Source organism: Elephas maximus, chromosome 11 (assembly GCF_024166365.1).
Source record: "Elephas maximus indicus isolate mEleMax1 chromosome 11, mEleMax1 primary haplotype, whole genome shotgun sequence".
NCBI classification, from domain to species: Eukaryota; Metazoa; Chordata; class Mammalia; order Proboscidea; family Elephantidae; genus Elephas; species Elephas maximus.
Window position 1 is genome coordinate 57,755,905 of NC_064829.1, and position 24,642 is coordinate 57,780,546.

The following is a 24,642-nucleotide window of genomic DNA, read 5'->3' on the forward strand; positions in this document are numbered from 1 at the left end:
ATTCAAGCCAGATTCAAGAGAGGACATGGAACCAGAGATATCATTGCTGATGTCAGATGGATCCTGGCTGAAAGCACGGAACATCAGAAAGACGTTTACCTTGTTTTATTGACTAATGGATCCTGGCTGAAAGCACGGAACATCAGAAAGACGTTTACCTTGTTTTATTGACTAATGGATCCTGGCTGAAAGCACGGAACATCAGAAAGACGTTTACCTTGTTTTATTGACTATGCAAAGGCATTCAACTGTGTGGATCACAACAAATTATGGATAACATTGTAAAGAATGGGAATTCCCAAGCACTTAATTGTGCTCATGAGGAACCTGTACATAGATCAAAAGGCAGTCATTTGAACAGAACAAGGGAATGCTGCGAACTTTAAAAGTCAGGAAAGGTGTGCATCAGGGTTGTATTCTTTCACCATACTTATTTAATCTGTATGCCGAGTAAATAGTCCAAGAAGCTGGGCTACATGAAGATGAACAAGGCATCAGAATTGGAGGAAGACTCATTAATAACCTGCGATATACAGATGACACAACCTTGCTTGCTGAAAGTGAAGACTTGAAGCACTTACTGATGAAGATCAAAGACTTAAGTATGGATTACACCTCAACTTTCCAAAGAAAATGGAAATCCTCACATCTGCACCAATAAGCAACATCATGATAAATGGAAAAAGACTGAAGTTATCAAGGATTTCATTTTACTTTGATCCACAATCAACACCCATGGAAGCAGCACTCAAGAAATCAAGCAACACATTGCACTGGGCAAATCTGCTGCAAAAGACCTCTTTAAAGTGTTAACATGCAAAGATGTCACCTTGAAGACTAAGATGTACCTGACCCAGGCCATGATGTCTTCAGCCGCCTCAAATGCATGCAAAAGTTGGACAATGAATAAGGAAGACCATAGAAGAACTGACATCTTTGAATTACAGTGCTGGCGAAGAATACTGAATATACCACGGACTGCCTAAAGAATGAACAAATGTTTCTTGGAAGAAGTACAGCTAAAATGCTCCTCAGAAGCAAGGATGGTGATACACCGCCTCACACGCTTTGGACATGTTATCAGGAGGGATCAGTCCCTGGAGACGGACATCATGCTTGGTAAAGCAGACAATCAGTGAAAAAGAGGAAGACAATGGGCTCCAAGCATAAGAAGGATTGTGAGGATGGCACAGGACCAGGCAGTGTTTCATTCTGTTGTACACGGGGTCACTATGAGTGCAAATCAACTTAATGGCACCTAACAACAACATGAGTCGGAACTGACTCAACAGCAATGGGTTTGGTTTTTTTACTGGGGGTGGGGGTTAACTATAAGGTAACCTGCACATTCTATCTTTCTTTTCTTATGTCCTCCTTATTCTCTCCCTCTCTCCATTTCGATACATGTACATTGTGAGAGACATTGCCTTCACATAGTATACTATACTAGACTCTCTCCTTTATGAACATCATTTAGTGTTAGTTTTACAAGTTAAAATATATTTAATGCTCACCACCAGTCTTTACATCCATGTCTCCCCAGTCATCGTGACTGCCCAAATTAGTTCTGTGGCCTGTTTTTATATGGCCTTTGAGCTAAGAATGGTTTTTATGTTTTTAAAGGGCTATAAAAGAAACAATCCAAAACAAATAAGATAAGTGACAGAGATAGCATGTGGTCTGCAAAGTCTAAAATTTCTACTATCTGGCTCTTTATATAAAACCTTTGCCAACCACTGCTCTAGTAGGTTCATTGGGAAGGCAATAATATTCTCTGAGTTCCTGCATGTACATAAAGTTGTCTTGTGTCTGTCATAGTTGCAAGTCAGTTTGACTGGATATAAAACCCCTGGCTCATATTTTTTTTTTAAGTGTTTATAATTTTGATTTATGTCGTTCTTTATATTTTACATCATTTCGCATTAATTTCTTTTGGCTTGTTTTGACAATTTATGGTATTCATCTATTTTGTGGGTACATCTTTTTGGCATGCTTTCATTGCCTGTAAGGACAATGCTCTTCTTCTTATCCTCTTTTATATTTTTACACTGTATTTGATTACAATTCTTCTCTTCCACTCATTTTTAATAAAGTTAGTTTTCCTGCCCTTTTTTTTTTTAGGAGACAGAGGTGGGTAAAGATAGCAGTATCTAGCTTCAGGGCTCTAGAACTACATTTCCTTTGTTTTTGTGAAGTGTGGATAACTTTCTGGGATCCCTTGGCACACTTCTCCAATTTCACATTTATCTGAACTTTCTTTTTCCTTTGCTTATTGTTGTCTCTGACCTACTCAATGTGGATTCTATTCCCAGTTGTTTCACCTCAGAGTGGGCTTGGTCTTAGAAGGGTGCTTCAGTTGTTTAGTTTAAGAGCGTATAGGGCCCAAAGAACTAGAGTTTCTTTAGGCAGACTGTTTACATTCAACTATGAATTACAGTAGGCAAACCTCTCTGAGTTTCAGGTGCTTTTCTCGAATTGGCCTATCTACTTTCCGATGAGTCCCTTTTGGTTACTTTTAGGTTCTCCTGTTCTCCGAGCCCTCAGATGTTCCATTGCTTTCTTCTGGTTCCTTTCACAGAGATGCTACAGGGGTCTTGTAGCTCTTATTAGTTTGTATTTTGGGTTTCATGCAGCTAACTTGTCATCTAGTTTTGTTGCAGATATTGTGTTGTTAATGTATTCTATTTATTGTTTTTATGGGGCAATTTCAGGAAATTAAAAAAAAAAGCTGGATCACTTTTTTTTTTTTTGAGTCAATTTTTTAAAATTGTACTTTAGATGAGAGATTACTGAGCAAACCAGTTTCTCATTAAACAACTAATATACATATTATTTTCCAACATTGGCCGCCAATCCCACAATATGTCAACTCTCCCCTTCTTGAACTTAGGTTCCCTATTATCATCTTTCCTGTTCCCTCTTGCCTTCTTGTCCTTGCCCCTGGGCTGGTGTGCCCATTTAGTCTAGTTTTGTTTTATGGGCCTGACTAACCTTTTGCTGAAAGGGCTGGGTCAATCTTTCAAGAATTCTCCCAAAACTTACACTCCTAACCTCTCAGTTAAAGGCCCTTCCGGCTTCTGAGACTAAGATTAAGACACTCAAAATTTTATGACGCCTTTTAAGAGGAGTCTTTTATTTACAGCACTCTATAAACTATCAATGGATATTTACCTTATCTATAAATATGTTCATCTCTGTGCACTATCTACAACTGTTAAAGACAAAGTCTGCATCATCATTCTGTATTTCCTACTGAGCCTCTTCATGCACCCAGGCCCACTACTACTGTATAATTCCAGAGCACACTATTCACACTGTATTCTGGATATCTCAGGAGACATCATTCACATGGAATACAACGTGAATGGGGTTCCCTCTATTTGTGCACTGCAGCAATCCTATACAAATCCTGCCCTATATATCCATGGAAATGACGAAATCAGAAAATGCTAAAGCTAAACAAAAGAGAACAAAATAAAAATAAAAACTACTTTAAGATACATTTTAAAGGCAAAGAAATCAAAGTCCAGAATGGCAAATAAGTTGTTCAAGTTCATAGCAAACTAAAGGTAGTTCAAAAATAGATCTTGATTCTTCTAATTCTCAGGCTGTTGCTCTACCCAAAACTTTTCTGGGTCACTCCTCAATAAGCATTTGTTCAAGAAGATTATAAATATGATTCAGATAATCTCTTTCCCAGCCATACAATGCCTTGTTGGGGCTCCTTGAGGCTCTTGCCTCGAGGCCTTTACACTCCCTGCTTGTCTTACTAGGACACACTTCCCCTAGATATATACATGGCTCATTCACTCTCCATTTTCAATTCTTAGCTTCTCAGTGAGGAATATACTCCACTGACGACCATTTACATTGCTACCCTCTCCATCACCAGCACTCCCAATCCCTTTAATCTGCTTTATTTTCTCATGGTATTTATAATCTTCTTTCACTCATCTGTTCATTTATTCATCCACACATCCATCCATTGAATCATTAAACATCTCCCTTCATTAGAATAGAAGCTTCGTGAGGGTAGATTTTTATTTTCACTCATGTCTTCCCAAGGTGGATAATACTGCCTAGAACACAGTAGGTGCTCAATAAATATGTGCTGAATGAAGGGATAAGGAATTTCAAACCCAGTTACTGAATGTCTTTATGTACACATTACCATTTTTCATAACTTTTATTTACTAACCTGGAGAATTATTAGTAATTATATGGAGCTGTTACAGTGGGTATGAGAAATTTAGGACTTGGAATGTTTAATGAGCTACTGTACCTGGAGGTTTAACTAGCAGCGGTCAAGCTGATTTCGAGACCCCGTGTGTGTCCGAGTAGAACTGTGCCCCACAGCATTTTCGGTGGCTGATTTTTGGGAAGTATACCACCAGACCTTTCTTCTGAGGACCTGTGGGTGGACCAGAACCTCCAATCTTTCAGTTAGCAGTTGAGTGTGTTAACTGTTTACAACACCCAGGGACCGTACAGGTTTAAAGCACTACTACTAATGAAAGAAAAGTTACTTTTATTCTAATCTGAATTCACTGACCAGTATGAAACAACTCTGTGAGAGAGATAATATCCTATTATTAAAGGCATAGTACTGTTTAGGCTTAGAACATGACCCTAAAGAAGATGAATCATTATCTCCATTACTGTATTGATCAGCTAGCACTGTACATTAGAAAAAAAAAAAAGACATGTTTCAGAGCAACACAATACCCTCTTCCTCATGACCTCAATCAAAATACAAATTTGAGATCTTACAAGATACCAGGTGAGATTACAGGTGACTCATACGCGTGAAAATAAAATAAGGAAACTTGCCAGCACTACTGATTATTCAATAAACACACTAAGTAATTTCATTTCTGTGGTACTTAAGTACATTTAAGGACTTAACATTTAGTTCTTAAATGTCAACTATCCAAAAACAACTGCTTTGTTGTATTAACAAATAAATCAAGAAAACCATTCCAATCCAATCATGGAATGGCCTCCGATAACTGTTAAAGGACATATCAACTTGCCTTTCTACCTTCCAAGGTGTACTGCCTTCCTATGGCTGAGACATCCAAATTCACATCTCAGAAATGCAAATAATTTATGAATAAATTATAATTTAGGACTTAATTTTATCTTCTAATAATGCCTTAGTCTAGATAAACTCTGGTGTTTTTCATGCCCATTCCCCATATTTATAAGATACACAAATATTCCTGTAAGGATTTTCCTTCTATGAATTTTCATATATCATGAAATTTCCAGAAAAATTAGGAGAGCTGAATTCTTTAAAATTCAATTTATTTTCAGAAAGTAAATTAGCTAAGGGAAGAGGTGAATTTCCACTCATAGAATGAGTAAGATTACTGTCTTTTTGGGGGTCTTATTTGGGGAAACGAAAATAAAGTGCCATTTATAAAACATTTGCAGCTTTGGCTATAATCAACTATAATAATAAGATACCAGCTCAAAAAAATTCTTTTCATTTAAACCTCTTTTGTAATACTGCTTTTTAATAACCCTCATAATGGCCGAATTAAAGGACCTCAACTGAAATCATTCATCCCACATAAAACAAACATTGCCTTTTCTTCTTAGCTTTGTTTTACAAGCTACATTATTTCCAGATGATGCTTGAGGGGACTATGGTTTTAAGAATTAGATGCTTAAACAGACAGCTGCTTTCTATTTGCCATGTAAATCAAGGATAAATCAAAGAAAATTCTAAATAGTAGACTTCTTTTCTTGCTATTAGGAACTACAAACTCAGGCAGAGAGGGAGAGAGGGAAAAACAAAATGCTAACAAACAAAAAATTAAAATACAAATTTTTTAATCAATAAAAGGATATACAGAAACATCATATAGGAAGTTTTTGTATTAGTTCTTCACAGCAACAATGAACATTTTTTTTCACTAAAATGGGAAGGGAAAAAAATAAGAAGCCATGATCACTGGTTTTAACAAATCTATTTTTTTATCCATGTTGCTACTGAATTTAATATGCATGGCTTATTATTTTATTTTTTTTGGAATTCTTTAAACTGGACTTAGAAAGTTAATCAATCATTGCCAGATTTCAATGCAAACACATCCTATTTCCTTTTATACACCAGAGTACTTTTTTTTGTATTTAAGCATTTTTAATGATAATTTAAAAACATCCTTACAAAGAACATTCTACCATACACCACAAGAAAGAACAAAAACCTTCCTCTTCAGGAATAACGAAAAGGCACTGTTCGTCTCAACTGAAGGGTGCTTTTTAAGAATGAAGCAATTTTTTTAAAAACAAAAAACGAGAGTCCTCCAACTAAATACTGTCTTTAGAAACATTCATCTTGAGAAATGCTGTATTTCTCAGAACATTTTTGGAACTCCTAATTCAGAAGAGTATTCAAAGCCAAGTTAAAACACAACCAAAAAAATCAGTCTTCCTATGTTAAAGTCAAGCCTGGTTTCTCATTAAAAAAAAAAAGGTTTCTCATTAGGGGGGAAAAAAAGTGGTAGGAGGGGAGCTTGCACACTTGCTAGAGACTATTTAATTTGAACTGTAAATCAATTGTACTGAAGAAGAAACTTCCTGGGATCCAAGCAACGTGGGGCTTGGGATCTATTCAGGTTAAAAGCAGTTGTTGTATAGATGATCATCTACTTTATTCACAAGGTTTGACTCTGATTTTTTATACTAACTTTTTAATTATGAAAGTAACTATAAAGATCTTGATCCAAATTTCCACAGCCTCCTTGGAGAACTAGTTGATTCCAGGGCTGAGGGAGGGAAAAGGATAAGATGAACTGGAGCATCTTTGGAGGCTCAAAAAAAAAGGTAAAGGCATATTGAAAGGCTAGAGGAGCCAACCTAACAGCTCCAAATGGCCAAAGTTGGAACAACTTGAGCAATAAGATAAATAACAACATTGGATTATAACACAAAGAATAAAATAAATATTCATGAGTCCATATTGATATAAATTAATAACTGCATAAATATATTAGGAAGAAGTGACAACTCTTCCTTGCAGAAGAATTCTAACTAACGAATGAGAATAAACAGAAAAAATCACCATTAGAATACCAGAGTAATAATTGCTGCAGGGAAGGCCCACCAATGGATGCTAAAATTTGTGGGGAAATGTTTAAGCAGAAACAATATATGTGCATAGTCTCAAAGTAGTTCCCCCAAGTATTTATTAATCTACTCTGCGAAGGTAACTATGGTTTAATAGCTTCTTGTGCACTATTCCAGAAAATTTTAACGCATATTTTAAAGCAGACATGTACCTATACACTATAAAAACAAACCCAGTGCTGTCGAATACATTATATAACCTATATAATATACACATATCTTACTGTAACTCACTTTTTTATACTGATGGGTACCTTTTCATATTAGCCCACACAGATTAATTCACTAAGAAAAATGGCCAAAGGATATTGCACTAGATGAGTTTATCGGTCCCCTATTGATGGATATTGTGCTTGTTTCCAACTCTTGCTCTTCAACAAGGCTGAAACATACACATAAAAAAACCAAAAAACCAAGTCCATCGATTCTGACTCATAGTGGCCCTATAAGACAGAGTAGAATTGCCCCACAGAGTTTCCAAGGAGCACCTGGTGGATCTGAACTGCTGACTTTTTGGTTAGCAGCCGTCGCTCTTAACCATTACACCACCAGGGTTTCTGAAACATAAACATATCTCTGTGTAACAGCTATCTGATTGACTTTGGCAGTTTCTAAAGTCAAATCCGCTCAAGACACATAGCTTCTCTCCCAGAAAATACTAATTTTTTCAAATTATAAAATTTATTTTTCCACATTTGCCCTCATGCTGTAATGCCGGTCAAGCTGACATCTATCTACTCAACAAATTGTTTGTTTTTGTTCCAGTGCTCCAACCACTTCGGGTTTTTTTAAACAGCTTCATTAAAATATAATTTACATACCACACCTTTCACCCATTTAAAGTATTCGAGAGGGAGTCCCAGTGGCACAGTGCTTAAGCACTCAGCTGCTAACCGAAAGGCTGGTGGTTTGAACCTACCAGCTGCTCTCGGGAGAAAGACGTGGCAGTCTGCTTCAGTAAAGATCCTTTGAGGCAGTTTTACTCTGTCCTATAGGGTCACTGTGAGTTGGAATCGACTTGACAGCAACAGGTTTTAAAGTATAGAATTCAAGCGTTTTTAGTTTATTCACAGAGTTGTGCAACTGTCACCACAATCTAATTTTAGAACATTTTCATCACCCCCAAAAGAAACCCTGTACACTTAGCAGTCACTCCCCATCCTGCCTCACACCCTCAGCTCTATGCAACTACTAATGTATTTTCTGTCTCTATAAGAGCTGCCTATCCTGGCCATTTCATATAAATGGAATCATACAACATTTTTCCTTTTCTGGCTGGCGTCTTTATTTAAACACGGTAGAAGTTTTACTCCTCACTCCCGTCACAGACCAACAATGCATTCAATAGGCCTTCCATGAGATTGGCTCAAGGGGCCAAGTATGGCCAGCATCTGGGACCTCAGAGTTTCCCACTGGATCTTTGCATACAGTTAGGAGATGATGAGGGAAGAGAAGTGTGGAAGATGGCACAGTGGAGACATTACTTACACCTATATACCACTGGCTAGAGCTTGTCATGTGGCCCTTGTCTAGATGAAAGGGAGCTGGAAAACACTGCCTAGCTGTGTGTCCAGGGAGAAGAAGGTGATTTGGTAAGCACCCGGCCAGTCTTTGCCTCACCAAAGGCCTAGTGGGGTGCTGGCACATGCTTGGCATTCAGGAAAGGTGGCTGGTTGACTGGAGGCTTGCCAACATGACCCACTGCTTTGCTCTTGGTGGTCATTTTGCTCTGGTTCATCTCTGGGGCTCCAGAACATGCCCAGCGCTGGTAATTCCAAGGTCAGGGGGCACCCTGGCAAAGTGAGGGCCCATCTTTGGGTTCAAATCCACTCTGCAATGCCAAATCACTACCCAGATGTTCCCAGGCAGATCAGAAACCCTTCCTGATGCTGTTGCCCATCTGTGATCAGTTAATTAATGGTGGGCTGTTGGCATTTCCTAACTCTCCATCTGATGATGTCATACATTTTCTCATCTTGTAGGAAGTTCTTCCTGCCACCAGAGGATGCAGAGATGTCTCCATCCTCTGAACTAATACCTGTGGCCCCAGAATGTCTCTTCCACATGTGGGTAGCATAGTGTAATTGTAACTGCTGACACTCTGTGCCAAAGGTCCAACAGACTCACTCATTTAATTCTTACAAGAACCCTAGGTGGTAGGTTCTACCATTATTTCCATTTTACAGATGAGGAAACCAAGGCCCAGAGAGGTAAAAGGACTTGCCCAAGGCCACACAGCTTACAAGCTGCAAAATCAAGTTAAAAAATACATTATTTGCCCATTTTTAAATTGGGTTATTTGTCTTTCTATTATTGAGATATAAAGAAGATTAAACAAGCAATCCAGCAAGCCGAGATGGGGGGAGAGAGATGCCAAGCCACATGAAGATCACCCAGAAGCAAAAGCTCAGAGACAAGGACCTTCCTCCAGAGCCAAGAGAGAGAGAAAGCTTTCCCCTATAGCCAGCACCCTGAACTCAGACTTCTAGCCTCCTCAACTGTGAGAAAATAAAGTTTCTGTTTGTTAAAGTCATCTGCTTGTGGTATTTCTGTTATAGCAGCACTAGATAACTAAGACAATCATACATATCAATGGTTTCCTAACATTTCATCTCAAGATCCTTTTATACTCTCAAAAATCACTAACTCCCTTGAAAAGCTATCTTTTATGTGGATTATATGTATTGATATTTACCATATTAGAAATTAAAACTGAGAAAAATTTAAAAATGCAAGAATACAAGTACACATTCTATTAGCTGTCAGGGCATTGACATCACCACTCATCATGTAGGCTCTGGACAATTCCACCGCACACTTACGAGAAAACAAAAATAAAAATGAGACTTTCAGAACCACGGGAGTATGTATGCACAGGCTGGTTGCACTATACATGCTTAGCAAATCAATGATAAATCTTAACTACTGTTTATACTTCTGCTGAGTTTTCTAATTTTGGCTCCTTACTATTTTTTGGCCATGGTCCTTCTGGTTTTTGTCTTCACATTTACTGTCTGGAGTTAGATTGTAGCGTCGAGTCCTACAGAAAAATCTGAAAACTGTTTGGTGATCAAAGGGCAATATAATTTGGTTCCTTATGGTTCTAACTAGAATAAAAGTTAGATTCTTCCCTTCTGAAATAGTTGCTAAAATGATTGTTAGAAATCAGGGAAACAAAGCTTAGATGACATTGTGACAATATTCATAATTTTTGTTTCTGTTGAAAGATTTCTCTTAACGGTTCTCTTCCATGCTTTTAACCATTGAATTAAATTTTATAAAACCCTGATGTAAAGATGACAAAGCACAGCCAAGTCGACTAAACTTTACTTGCATCCCCAGATACCTTTATTAACCCTGTAGAGGCAGACGAGTAGTGGTCTCTCTCTCTCAGCAGGACTTGAGTGTAATTTTTGCTTTATTTTCCCTTAGGCAGCCAAGGCAGTTTCCTCATTATCTAGAACTTGATAGAAGGTTTCAGGTTTCCCCCGAGATGTTCAGAGAAACACGAAGCACTAATATTAATGTTTTTATAACTTGCTATTTGCTTTCTATGTCGTTACTCAACTGACTTGTGAATTACCCAGTATAATGAGGATAAACATTTTCTTAACAAACTCAGAAACCTCTAGATAGGCTGAAAGCAGTCTATGCACTACAGTGGGAAGAAAAACATATCTTTATTCTGAAGCACTTATTCAAACTCTTTGCTAACAGAGTCCATGCTGTCCTGCTGGAGGAAAGTGTGCATCTGGGAATCCGACGCTGCATTAAGGCCCTTTCGTTTTCCCTTTCCATCTTTTACACACAAGTGGTCTAAAGCATTAGTCCAGGAAACAGAAATTTTTGTGGTCGTTGGCAAAGACATTTAACAAGTAAAATTTCTAGGCAAGAAAAAGGAGGGAACATTCTTTATTTTCTCAGTTAATGACCAATTTAAAAGAGGACAATAAGAACATGGTTTCAAATGTACAAACCACTCTTTTGAGCAATGGAAATGGACAATAAAACACTGAGTTATCATGAAAGAAGAACATACGACAGCGCTAACTCTGAAGGTTACTACTGTTTGCTTTAATCACTTTTCAGATCAGTGGCAGGAATAATGATTCACAGTTATCATCACAATTACTGAATCAGTGCTAACCACCTTCTTCAACTTACTGAGAAAAAGCAGTAAAATTCAAGTTCATAAACCCATTTGGAAAACGTTGTGATTTGCAAAGTCTCATACATACAAATGTTAAAATAAGGACCATGAATGGCAGATTCCAAATGGAATTTTTCCAATATCTCTAAGAAGCAGATGCTCTAGGAAATTTATCTGTACTTAATGAAAAGTTTATGCAAGAACAGTCAATCAGTAACTCTAAAAATGATAAGTTCAATAGTAGAAATCACATGTTCGTTATGAATTCAAATTTAGGTACTGTCCTTTCATTGAAAAATCACTTCCATGATTGTCAAAAACTTACAAATGACACATTTTCTCTAAGAAATATCAATTCTACAAATCTCTTATAAAAAGAGAATGCTGCTAGGGCAACCTCAGGACTGTATGAATCCAATACATTTTTGTGGAATGAATGACACAAGAATACTACATAGATCAAATGATAACTAGATAAAAATAACAAAACATTTACAGATGAACCAAATTCAAGTTCTAAACAAACAAAATTCCCCACTACCACACTGGCATCCAACTGAAGTTTCCAAGGAGCAATTAGAAAGAAGTATTTTTATTGTAACAAGTCATGGCAAGTATAGAATGAAGCGAGCTATTATGCTAATTTTAAAAAGTTCAAAATATTTTACTAGCAGGAAAAATTATAAAAGATACTTTATTTTTTTAGGAATCATAAACTTAATACCGTGATGGGATGACAGACCATACACACACACACTCTCTCTCTACATAAAAGAGAAGAAAAATAGCACCAGCCAGGTTGTGGCTCCACACAGCTATCTTTGTTTATCAGTGACTGATATCCGGACTGGGTGCTGTTCCCACAGTCTCGTATCAGCCAACCATTTAGAAATGAAACAAACCACAGGAAACAAGCAAAACAACTCTCCAGCTGTGTGGTATGCATCACCACTTTAGACTCAGAATTTAAAGTCTCTAATAAAGTTTGTCCACTAAGTTGTTGTCTGATGGTTTAAAATGGTTTAGGTGGGTCCTTATTAGAACTTGATGAACTTCTGTGATTTATGACAAGATTATTCTTAGCCTCCTTATCTAAGCCATGTTCTGAAACATAAGAAATGTAACAGATAGCGGCACTGCCCTAAAGGAACTCATCATGATTTCTTCTTCTATTATCATGTAATGTTCTTTCTATTCTACTCCATCATCATCCTCTGAGGTCAAGTGGTAGTAAGCTCTTCATCTTTAAAGGAGGTGGAACAAAGGCAACCTGTCGCTGCTGTTCTCATCTACCAGGGCCGACTACACTAGGGTGGAATACTAATCATAGCACACCAATTAGATTCTCTTTCCCAGGAAGTGAGAATTAGAACTTCAAGACTGATCACTTAGCTAAAGGCACTCAACTCAAAAGGACATGTCATGGGGAGGGAAGGGTTGGGGCCAAAGCCAAAGCAAAAAGCAGCAGAAACAAGAAACTAAATAGCCTCAGAAAAACAGGATATTCTTGAACCTGAAAGCTTTTCAATTTCAGGTGTAGGTCGATCCTCTCCTTGAGTTCAGTAAGAAACCTTTGCTTACTTCCCACAAAACCCCTACTTCTGTTTTTGTGTAACAAATTTAGTGGGTTTCTTGACTAAGATAACAAGATTACTAATTATTAATAATGAACAGTTTTGAGTTGCTTTTCTTTAACCAACTGTTAATACTCACTTAAAAATTTTCCCTCAATTTGAGAAATAAAATTTGCACATTAAAGGGTCCTAGGGCATCAAGATTGCAGTCTGATTTTGAGAGAGAGGGGTATTATTATTTATAAATTTAACAATAAAAGAACAATTTTTTATTGACAAAGTAAGGTAACTACTTACATAATCTGGCAGAGGGACATCACTGGAACTCAGCGAACCTCTCAATGACTGGGTGGCTTGTTCCAAAACTTTGTTGTGTTTTTTAGACAGCAAAGAAAACAAGCTGAAGAAAACAAAACATCCAATTATATTAAAAGAACTAAACATCTCCTTTTGTAGGACTTAAATGGAATTACATAGTTCCACAACATGTCAATTATTCTAAAATATACTGGTAAATGACCACAATTCTTTGTTCATGCTTGTGCTGACAAAAGGATTACTATCTATGTAACAAAAAACGAAATGATGAGAATGTTTAAATTTTCTATTAAAAAAAAAGTTTGACAGCTTAAAATTATGTTTAAAACAGGTGACATTTTAAAAAGATTACTATAGTGGAAAGAACAGTGGACAGAGATTTAGAAAACCTGCAACATGGACTGACTATAACTAACTCATAGTGTAATCTATTATAAGTGATTTGAGTTTGTTGTATTTCACTTTCAAATAAGTGTATTGGATTAGAATATTCCTCTAGTATAAAATTTTTTTTTTTTTTTATAATATAGAGTCTATGATTCTGTATTATAGCTTTATATACTTACTTCTCAAAAAGAATGAATTTAAACACATGTATTTTAAGATTTCTGCTTCTGGCCATGATGGATCAACTGGTACCAGACTAACCCTCCTGCTGTGAACAACTAAAAACCTGTACAAAATACGTATGAAACAATTTTTTTCATATATTGTACAACATTTGAAGTGCAAAACTGTGATCTTCAAAAAAAAACAAAAAAACATACGCAAGCCCCATAATGGTGAGTTTCCACCTAGAGAAACACTTCAAAATATGGTTCAGAAAGATGAGAACCAAACAGTGCACAACAGTAGTGTGCAAAGCTGAAGAAAGAGATGCAAAGTTCTGGTAGCTGGAATTTGCATGGCACAATATTAGAGAAGAGAGACTTGTAAGAAATGCGCTACAGAAATTCTTGAGTCTTCTGCTAAAAAATAAGCTGTACTGTACAGAGCAAGGCCACACAAGGCACAGCAATGAACAACCATCTAGCAGCTGTGAACTGAACAGAGATTCTGGAGGTCACGAATGGCTGAGATATGTTGGAATTCCAATCAGCCAGGGTGAATAAAACTCACTGAACACCATGGACATTCAGTTGAATTCTCAGAAAGGCCATGCTTTAAGAGTATGGCTAATTCTAACTCAGAGTAAGAAGAACTCTATATGCCCCTAACAAAGCTAAATGAACAATCTTCAAAGAGCTAAAACTGATCTACAAGTAACTTACTATCTGCCAGAACAAAACTGAACAATTCTTGAAGACAACAAAATCCAGACACTCAACAATGTGGCATCTACAATTTCAAGCAAACAGTAAAAATTACTAGACATGTGATGAAGCAGAAAAATATGACTCATATAAGGAGAAAAAGAAATCAGCCTAGAGACGCTGGAATTAGCAGAAAAGAACATTAAAACAGCTATTTTAAAATGTTGAAAAATTTAAAGAAAAACATGAACATAATGAGGAAACAGATGGAGAATATCAGTAGAAATGGAAATGTTCTGGCACACAGTTAATTTACTTGTAGATCAGTTTTCTCTCTTTGAAGTCTGTTCATTTGGCTTTGTTAGAGTATATCTAGAGTAGAGTCCTTAATCTGGGGTTACAGTAGCCTCACTTCCAAAAGTTTTTTTCTTTTTTACTACTCTATTTTATCACCTATACTGGCTTTTTGTCTATACCTCCTTATTTTATTTTTTAGTGATTGAGTTTACAACATGCATGTTTAATTTACCACAATCTATCATGAGTTAATATTAAATTAATTCATGCATATGAAGAACTTTACAACACTATACTTCTCTCTCTCAGTGTCCTAGTATTCTATCTTCACTGAAGAAGAATGGAGGTAATCTATGGTAACTTTCATCGTTAATTTAAGAAAATCATCGAACAAGTCCTGGGAACCAATGTAAAAAGGATTTGAGATTATTCTCTTTGGAAAAGAAGAGCTAGATTGTTTATTTATTCTGAAATTGAACACTAACAATCTGTTCTCGTCAGTAGACGAGTGAACAAGGACATGAGCTTCAACTGAAACATATTTCAGTTAGATATAATGAAAATTTTACTCCTAAGGGCATTCAATGTTGAAATGGTCCACTCAACAAGCTACAGATATTGCTTCCCAGCTATTGTTAAGAAAGTTTTTGCAAGAATAGATGATTTGAGGTCACTTCCAGTTTTCTGACTATCATGAATGAGAAACAGAGAATTCACACTTACTTCAAGTTTTCATTCTTAATACAGTTTAGTAGGCTTTTTTCCTCAGATCTTACAGCTAGAGCTTCCAGAATTGTTTTCGTTTAACTTTCTGATTTTGACTTTCCTTTAGCATTTTTAGGGAAAATGACCTAAATTCATACGAGACATGACTTGCAAGTTAACTTTTGCATAAAACTTTGCATTCAAAGTACTATCCCTAAATTGTTAATTCTAGTTAAAGTAAGTGATAGAGACACATGATGTTTGTGCACAAAGGGGTAAATCTGATTTTTAAAATAAGTGAAATTCAGTCAGAAGAGAGCTACCAGAATACTTTTTAAAATTAGAAAAAGACTAGATTTTTCTTTATGTACAAGAATGTTAATTATAAATTAACAAAAAAATGGAAAACAATCAAAATGTTAATCATGAATAGAATAGATATTGATCAAGAATAGGATACGTTAATAAACTGTCAGATAGATACCCACACAATGAAATATGATACAGCAATTTGAAATTACCTAAAGCTACATGTATTGATATGGATAAATCTCAAAAATAATACTGAGCAAAAAGTAAGAAAGGGCCCTTGTAGAAGAACGTGAACAAGATGATATTAATATAAATGCAAGACTATATTACATATCTTGTAATAGATAATACATATGCAGTAACAACTTAAAAAATATATGAAAATGATAAACACTACCTGTAAGATACTCATTATTTCCTGATAACAGATGGAAGGAATCAGGGAGGAAGGCATAGGGGATTCAGAGCCCCTGCCAACAGACAGCATTTTACAAATGAAAGAAGCATACAGAAAAAAATGCGTGTGGTCAGTCTAAACCAGAACATGCTCAGAAAATCACAAGCTGTTGAGAATGGCTCCAGTTTAGGGTGCACAGGAGGTGGCAGGAGATGAGACCAGAATGAAGACAGTGTGAAAACAGACCATGAAGGGCCACTCATGGCACATTAAAAGCCCTGGGTTTCATTCTATAGGGAGTAAGAAGCTAGCGGAACGTCAGTCTTGCAAAATGATGAGCAAGACATGGTTGATTACCTAACGAACTTAAGTCTAATGGGATAAGAAAAAAATGTCTACAACACTGAAATCAGAACATGCCATGGGTCTGAACAGTGTGCTGCAGGAGCAGAGAAGAAGGCTAAGGGAGTTGCTAGTTGGGAAAAGTAAAAGGAGAGGGAGAGCAATCCAGGGATGGAAATAACGTGCAGAAAGGCACAGACAGACTTTAGGGACGTGCCAATAGCTTATAAGATCAGAACAGTGAATGCCCATAGGGGTGAGAGGTGGCAAGAGATATAGATGGCAAGATAGAAAGGGGCCAAATAAAAAAGGGCCTTCTGTACCATGCTAAGAGGTTTGCATTTCATTTTGTCAAGTGAGACCGACAGTAAGTCAAATATTTACCAAAGGCCTACTATGTGCCAGGCAATGTGCAATTTGCCTGGATACAAAGGCAAACAAAAGCAACACAGTCGGGTCAGGAGGGTACACCTACACAGATGGGTCTATTGTCAGCGTGGTGATGGAAATGGGCACGGAGTGTTATAGGGACCCGGATGACGACTGCACAACTGCACCTCAAGGTGGAACAGGAAATCATTTTTGGAGAGGATGCCTGAGCAGAGTCTTAATGAACATTTAGGAGTTGGCCAAGCGAATTGAGGTAATGGTAAAGGCAGTCTGGGCAGAGAAAAGAGGATGAACTAAGGCAGGGAAATATAAGCACTGTTGCTGCAGGAAAACAGCATAGTGTGCACCTTCATAAAGTGTTAGGTACACGGCTAGAAACAGTAGGTAGTAAGGTTGGGGTGGCAGTGGGTATAGTTTGTACAGTGCCACTTATGTCTTGCTTAGACCTTGGTCTTCATCCTGAAAGCCAGAGGTGTTTCATGATAGCAGGACTGCAATATGAAAATAAGACAGGGGTATGGGGCAGGAGGCAGGCAGGAAAAAGCAGCTGACTTGTTCAACCTTGTCTTTACCTCTCCCCTGTGCTCTCCAATCTCGTGGTGGCCATAGAGGCCCTGCCATAAGAGCCCAGGGCTCCTAAAACCACAGAACTGAGCACGTGTACAACAACTAAATTTGGGTTTTAGACAGCTTCCTCTTCCTCTAGAGGGAAGGATGAATAGGAGATGACAAGAGAACAAGAGTAGAAACAAATCCTTTAGGAAACTTTGACATGACTAAAAGTGAGAGATGAAGAGGCCCGGAACTAAAGCAAGTATAAGTAATTTGGAAAGCAAAACAGACAACACAGAGAGTGAAAGAAGGAAATCACAGTTGTGGTAACTCTGAGGTTTCTAAGTTGGGAAACTTAGCGGCTGGCTGAATGTGATTGTACATGTTAGGAATATAAGAAGACGAGCTGAAGGATAAGGTGAGGGCCCAGGAAGACAAAGAGCTGTGCCTTGAAGAAAATAGTAATAGCAGCAGTAGCAGCTGAGACTTGCATAGCGCTTATTGTATATCAGGCACTACTCATCCAACTATCATAGGAGGCAGGTACTACTATTACCCATTTCTTTTTCTTTAAGGGATGATGGACTTGAGGCACAGAGAGGTTAAGTACATAGCTACTAAGCAGTGGAGTCAGGAGTCCTGTTCAGGCAGGCTGGCTCCGGGATCTGTGCTCTTACCAATTCTGCCATGAAACCTAGCAGTGCTGAGGAATTTCCAGGTGGAGACGGTTAGAAATATCCAGGAGGGCAGTTCAGAAACACTAATCTGGTGCTCAGGAGAGAGGTGAGGAGAAATTTCAGGGTTATCAACATCAGCTGAAATCACCAAAGTGGAAGGGATGACTTAAGGATAATGTATAACATAAGAAGTAACAGGACGGAACTCTGGGAGACACCAAGACCAAAAGGGTGAGCAGAGCACAGGCAGCTAGCAAAAGTCGCTGAGAGCAAGTAGAAGTAACAGGACGGAACTCTGGGAGACACCAAGACCAAAAGGGTGAGCAGAGCACAGGTAGCTAGCAAAAGTCGCTGAGAGCAAGAGTCAGAAGTAGAAAAACTAGAAGAGAAAGACACTCTGTTAGCCAAGAGAATAATTTCCAGGAGGGAGTAGTCATTCACTGCCAAAAGAACTGAAAGCAGGGACTCAAACAAATACTTGCACACCAATGTTTGCTTCAGCACTATTTGTAATAGCCAAAGGCGGACACAACCCAAGTGTCCATAAACAAATCACTGAATAAACAAAATGGGGTATATACACATATGGAATATTATTCAGCCATAAAGAGAATGAAGTTCTGATATATGCTATGACATGGATGAACCTTGAAAATGTCATGCTAAATAAAATGTAAGTCACGGAAGGATAAATATTGTATAATCCCACTCATGTGAATATCCAGAACGGGCAAATTCATAGAGATCAAAAGTTCATTAACGGTCACCAGGAGCAGATGGGAGGGGGAGCGGGGGATATTGCTTAAGGGGGATATTGTTAAGGGTGATAAAGGTTTTGGAAATAGGCAGTGAGGATTGCTGCACTGCCACTGAACTGTATAAAAATGTTTTAATACATATATTTCACCACAATTAAAAAAAACTGTCAAACAGTAAAGTGCAATTTAAAAAATGAAACAATATCACTAGATTTGGCACGAGAAAAGAAATCAATGGTGATCTTATCAAAAACCATTTTCAGTGGTGTGGAGGAGGCAGTGGTTGAGAAATATTTAGTAGGATGTGAGGAAATACAGAAAATAGGTGTAGACTCTTCAGAAATACGATAGTGCTCGGGAGGAGAGAACTAGAGTAATACTCTGAAGGGAAGGTGCTCAGGAGGTCAGTTACCAGGAGGTGGTGTGGGGGCTCTCTCAGATAGTTCCCATAAGAGTCTTGCCAATCCTTGCAGCTTTTAGGCAACTTGTCTCCATGCCCTAGTCCTTCCCTCTAGCACACTCATAATACTAGTTACCTGGGAAATGAGAAGTACCTCAACTCCACAAAAGAATGAAAAGAGTTGATTTACAGATAAAGAAACTTAGGTATACAACAAGGGAAAGATTAGTCCAAAAGACTAATGGATCACAACTACCATGGCCTGCACCAGACTGAGTCTAGAACAATTAGGCGGTTCCCAGCTACCGCCACTGACTGCTCTGACTGGGATCACAATAGACAGTCCTGGACAGAGCCGAAGAAAAATGCAGAACAAAATTTTAACTCAAAAAGAAAGACCAGACTTGCTGGCCTGACAGAGGCTGGAGAAACCCTGAGTATGGTCTCTGGGCACCCTTTCAACTCAGTAATGAAGTCACTCCTGAGGTTTACCCTTTAGCCAAAGATTGAACAGGCCCAAGGAACAAAACAAGACTAAGGGGGCACACCGGCCCTAGGGTGGGGACTGGAAGGCAGGAGGGAACAGGAAAGCTGGCAATAGGGAACCCAGGGTTGAAAAGCGAGAGTGCTGACATGTCATGGGGTTGTTAACCAGTGTCATAGAGCAATGTGTATACTATTTGATGAGAAACTAGTTTGTTCTGTAAACCTTCACCTTAAGTACAATTAAAAAAAAAAAAGAAGAAAAAGAAACTTAGGTATAGAGAGTTGGACAGTTCATCCAAGGTCAAAGCTATATAGTGTAATGAATATAAAATTTTCATAAATCCTAAAGAACAATTAAAATACGAAAAAACACAAAGAATTATTAAAATCATTAAAGGCAGAGCTGTGGCTGACCAAGTCTCCTTAGGGTCAAACTTCGTGCTCTCTCCTCTGTGGACCATGATTCTTCCTATACGCAGAACACACTCTCTGCCTCTCCTTCAGGTCACCAGTCAAATGCCATCGATTCCACACCCTCTGTGACAGCTTTCTCTAATCTCTGCTCTCTCTGCCTCTAAATGACAGTAACTTCTCCACTACTCACTTGGCACTTCAATATACTTTTTTCCCCCTCAATACACTCTTACACTACTGGTACCCTACTTTTTGAGGTATAATTTATATACATTATTAAGGTATAACTGATATACAGTAAGATTTACCAATTTTAAGTATACAAGTCTATGAAAAATGTAGAGAGTCATGTAACTCACCACCAGAATCAAGATACAGAACAATTCTATTACCCCCCAAATTCCCTCATGCCTTTCTGCAGCCAATCCCTCCTCCAACATCCTTTCCCTTCCCCACAACCTGTTTTCTGTGACTCTAATTTTGCCTTTTCTAAAATTTCATGTAAATGGAACCACACCATATGCACCCTTTGGTCTATCCGTAATTCATTCCTTTTTACTGCTGAGTAGTTTTCCAATTGTGTAGATGTACCTCAATTTATTTACTTACTAGTTCATTTCTCTTGAATACCTAGGAGTGGGATTGCTGGGTTGTATAATTACCTTAAACTCAGAGTGGAGGCACTTCACATGAATCGTTAGGAGTACTGGACTTGTATCCTTTGGAGTCTGGATAGAGGAGCTAGTGCCTGGCTTTCATCATCTGAAATCTAAAGGGGAGAAACTGTGGCTGGAGCTGCCCTGTCTGGCGGCAGAGTGAAAAGAAGGCAATTTTGTGAGTCATCTGCCTTTCCGTGGCTGGTAGGGTGAAATTATTGTTTCTCATAGACCAGATGTGGGCCATGGCGTAGGGAACTATTTTAGAGTCCCAAGAGGACTATCTGCAGGGGTGGTGAGATCCCAAGACAGGAGGTAGACTGTTAGAGGCTAAGGGGACAATTTTAAGTGAGCTGCTTGAGGAGAGGTATTATCCCTATCAAAATGCACATGAGAGGATCTCCAAGGAAGCTGCAAATGTGTTCCCCGACAAAAGGTCATCTTTGGACAACTACTACAACCTGAGAGTACCAATGTCAGATGACAACTGTACACACTCTGTAAGACTGTGCTCTTCTCATTAATCCTTTTCTCCATGAGCCGACCACTGGAGAAGTTGGAGATGGCAGAGAGTGGAAGTGGGCAGGAAGGGGCATGCAAAGAGAAAAGTTGAACACATCCTATTCCTCCACTTCAGGTGCCAAGTCTGAAGCACCCTGAGCTGGGGGAGAACAGACAAGAGTTTGAAAGTTTCATATTACTTTGAACTGCAGAAATGTAACCGTTGAACTCGATGGAGTTTCTTTCCCTGCCCCTCCTCTTTGTGCTTTAGATGAAAGTTTCTCATTAAACAACTGATACACAAATTGTTTTGTAACACTGGCTGCCAACACCGCGACGTGCCAACACCCGCCCCTTCTCGACCTTGGCTTCCCCATTTCCATTTGTCCAGCTTTCCTTTCTCCTCCTGCCTTCTCGTTCTTGCCCCAGGGCTGGTGTGCCCATTTAGTCTTATATACATGGTTGAACTATGTGTGTTATTGTTTGTTTTATAGGCCTGTCTACTCTTTGGCTGGACGGTAAACCTCAAGAAGGATGGTGATTTTTAACTGCTAATATGAGATGTTCCTTTGAGTGAAAGTGACTAAAAAGGCTATGGGACGTCCCTGAGATCTTATTCAGGGGTAAGAACAGAATGAATTTAGAGAGTCAGTTTGGTGGAAAATTGGTGAAAGCTACTTCCTTATTTTATGTAATGAGTCCAACTCATTCAGTATAATAGTTACAATATTTCATAAAGGTATAATATTCTGAAGAACAGAAAACACAAAGATGAAAAAGGAAGAAATCACTAATATTGCCAATGAGATAAAAACATTTTAAGAAATTCTACTTTCATTCCTTTTCCTATTTTTTCATAGTGGTAGCTGGAATAGATAGATGATCATGCTCTAATCCTTTCCATCCAGAAAAGTGGATATGCACAAAAATAATCAAAGGTATATTTTTGCTCCTCATCCACAGGGCTTAATGAAAAGTAGTTTGTTCTCTACTAATTTCAATTCATTACTAATAGGTTGGAATAATCACAACCAGTCTCCAATTACTAATAGGTATGTTCCAAAGGTTCATTAATAAATTGGGTATTTTAGAACTGAAAATATGTTTTTTTCTTATAGAAACAATGTTTTACAGTCTTTTTGTATTACGATTATAAAGGACCTGAAAAATAAGACTGACTGTGGCTTTTTCAATTACAACCAACCACTTCTGTAAGAGGATTTCTATAGGAGAAATATAATTCAAGATTTAATTTCTCTCTTTTTTTTTTTTTAGAATACAACTTCTTAAGGTGAAAAGAGGCACTAGTATGTACATAAATATTTCTGAGTATGAATAACTTGTTACCTAAAAACAACATTGAGGGCCTCTCTGTATTTGCATAAATTACTTTTCGTTTTTTAAGTCACTCATTCTCCAGGTATTTTTTGATTTGGGAGAAAAGGCCAGAGAGAACCAAATTTAGAGTTCTCCGCTTCTTTGGTTTATGTAAGGCTGCTCATACATTAAGAGTTGTATATGCATTCTTTTTTCTTAGTTAGCTTTAAAAAGGCTAACTACAGAAGAGGAAAATCTTAAAAAGAATATGCTCAACATGTACTCAAAATCTTAAAAACAGTACGCTTAACATGTTTCCAGAAAAAAAAGGTAAAAAAATTAATAATAAAAGCAGCATGTATTATGAATTTATAGCTGGTAGAACAATACGCAACCAAAGGAAACATGGGTAAAATAACAAGATTTGTTTTGTCATGAGAGAGAGCTGAGTACATATTGTTGTGGATTTTGTGGTAACAAGGAAATCATCTGTGAATTAGAAAGACCCCTTAAATCTAAACTCTTTTACTAAGAACCTGACTTTGTGATTTAAAGAATTTAATAGGTTTAAAACAAAGAAGAAATAATCATCCAGTAAAATTAGTAATAACATTTTCATCACTTTGAGGGCAATTCAATCATTGCTGGTAGGGCTAAAGATACGTTTTTATATGTAATTTCCTTTTAAATGGCATGATGAACCAAGAAAAAATTTTAAAGAACAATTTGAGGTAGAAGGGTGAGGTTAGGAACTTGCCCTACCAGATAATAAAACATGCTAAAATGCATTAAACATTGTGTTACTGGCACAAGAGTAGATGAATAAATCAACAGAACAGAATGTAATTTAGAAAAACACTGATCTCAGTGGTAAAAGCTGACTAAGTAATAAGTGGTGTTAGATGATAATTGCAGAACTGGTCCAGGAGGCTGAACATCCAACTAATAGGATTTCTATTTGGGGGAGGGGGGAAGGTAGAATTCTACCTTATTTCATACACAGGACACACACACATACACACAGACAGAGAGAAAGAGAAAATGCAGGATAACTTTTTTATAATATGTGGGGTGGGAAAGATCTTTTGCTACGTATGACACAAAACACAGATTTGCAGACCATTTTAAGGACTTTGGCTTTTCCATTCAGTGAAATGGAGAGACACTAGAAGGTTTTTAAGCAGAGAAGTGGCCTGTTCTGACTTACATTTTAAAAAGGCCATTCTGACTTTTATCTTGAAGTATGAGAGGCAAAGGTGGCAGTCGAAGAATCCAGTTAAACGCTACTGCCAAAGGTAATAGCAGGAAAGTAGTGAGGACTGGCAGATTCTAGATATATCTGAAGGCAAGGCCAATGGGATTTGCTGCTAGATTGGATTGGGGGTATAAAAGAAAGAGAAGAGTCAAGGATGCCATCAAGATTTTTAGCCTAAGCAAATGGAAGGATGGGTTTAGCATTTACTGAGATGGAGAAGACTGCAGGGGAGGAAGGCAGGTTCCATGGAAATCTAAGGTTCTGGATACGGTAAGTTTGAGATGCCTATTAGTTATCCAAGTGCACGTTTCAAGTAGACAGCTGGATGTATGTACCTGACTTCAGGGAAGTGCTAGAGTTGAAAGATAAACGTTTGGGGACTGTAAATATTTAACGAAAACACCCCTGGTGGTGCAATGTTTAAGCACACTCAGCTGCTAACTGAAAGGTTGGTGGTTTAAACCTACCCCATGGTTTTGCAGAAGAAAGACCCGCCGATCTGCTTCTGTAAAGATTACAGCCAAGAAAACCCTATGGGGCACTTCTACTCTGTCACATGGGGTTGCTATGAGTTGGAATCGACTCTACAGCACCCAACAACAGCAACACATATGATCACAATTTCAAGTTATGGCAATGGATGAGAAAACTCAGTGAATAGTATAGAGAAAAGAAGAGAGACCAGAGAAAGCCAAAACCTACACTAGAAGTAAGGGAAAACCTGGAGCTAGCCAGTTTATATTCTAGAGCT

General features: G+C 37.9%; 1 protein-coding gene across 7 annotated transcripts in view; it reads right to left on the reverse strand.

Annotated features, from left to right (window-relative positions):
* The window catches only part of DYM (dymeclin), a 351,008-nt gene that overhangs the window by 97,088 nt on the left and 229,278 nt on the right, over positions 1 to 24,642 (reverse strand). For all 7 annotated transcript variants that reach the window (XM_049900187.1, XM_049900186.1, XM_049900183.1 and 4 more), the window contains one exon: positions 13,159 to 13,261. In XM_049900187.1, coding sequence (XP_049756144.1) covers positions 13,159 to 13,261 — 103 coding nt within the window. The remainder of the gene's footprint in view (positions 1 to 13,158; positions 13,262 to 24,642) is intronic.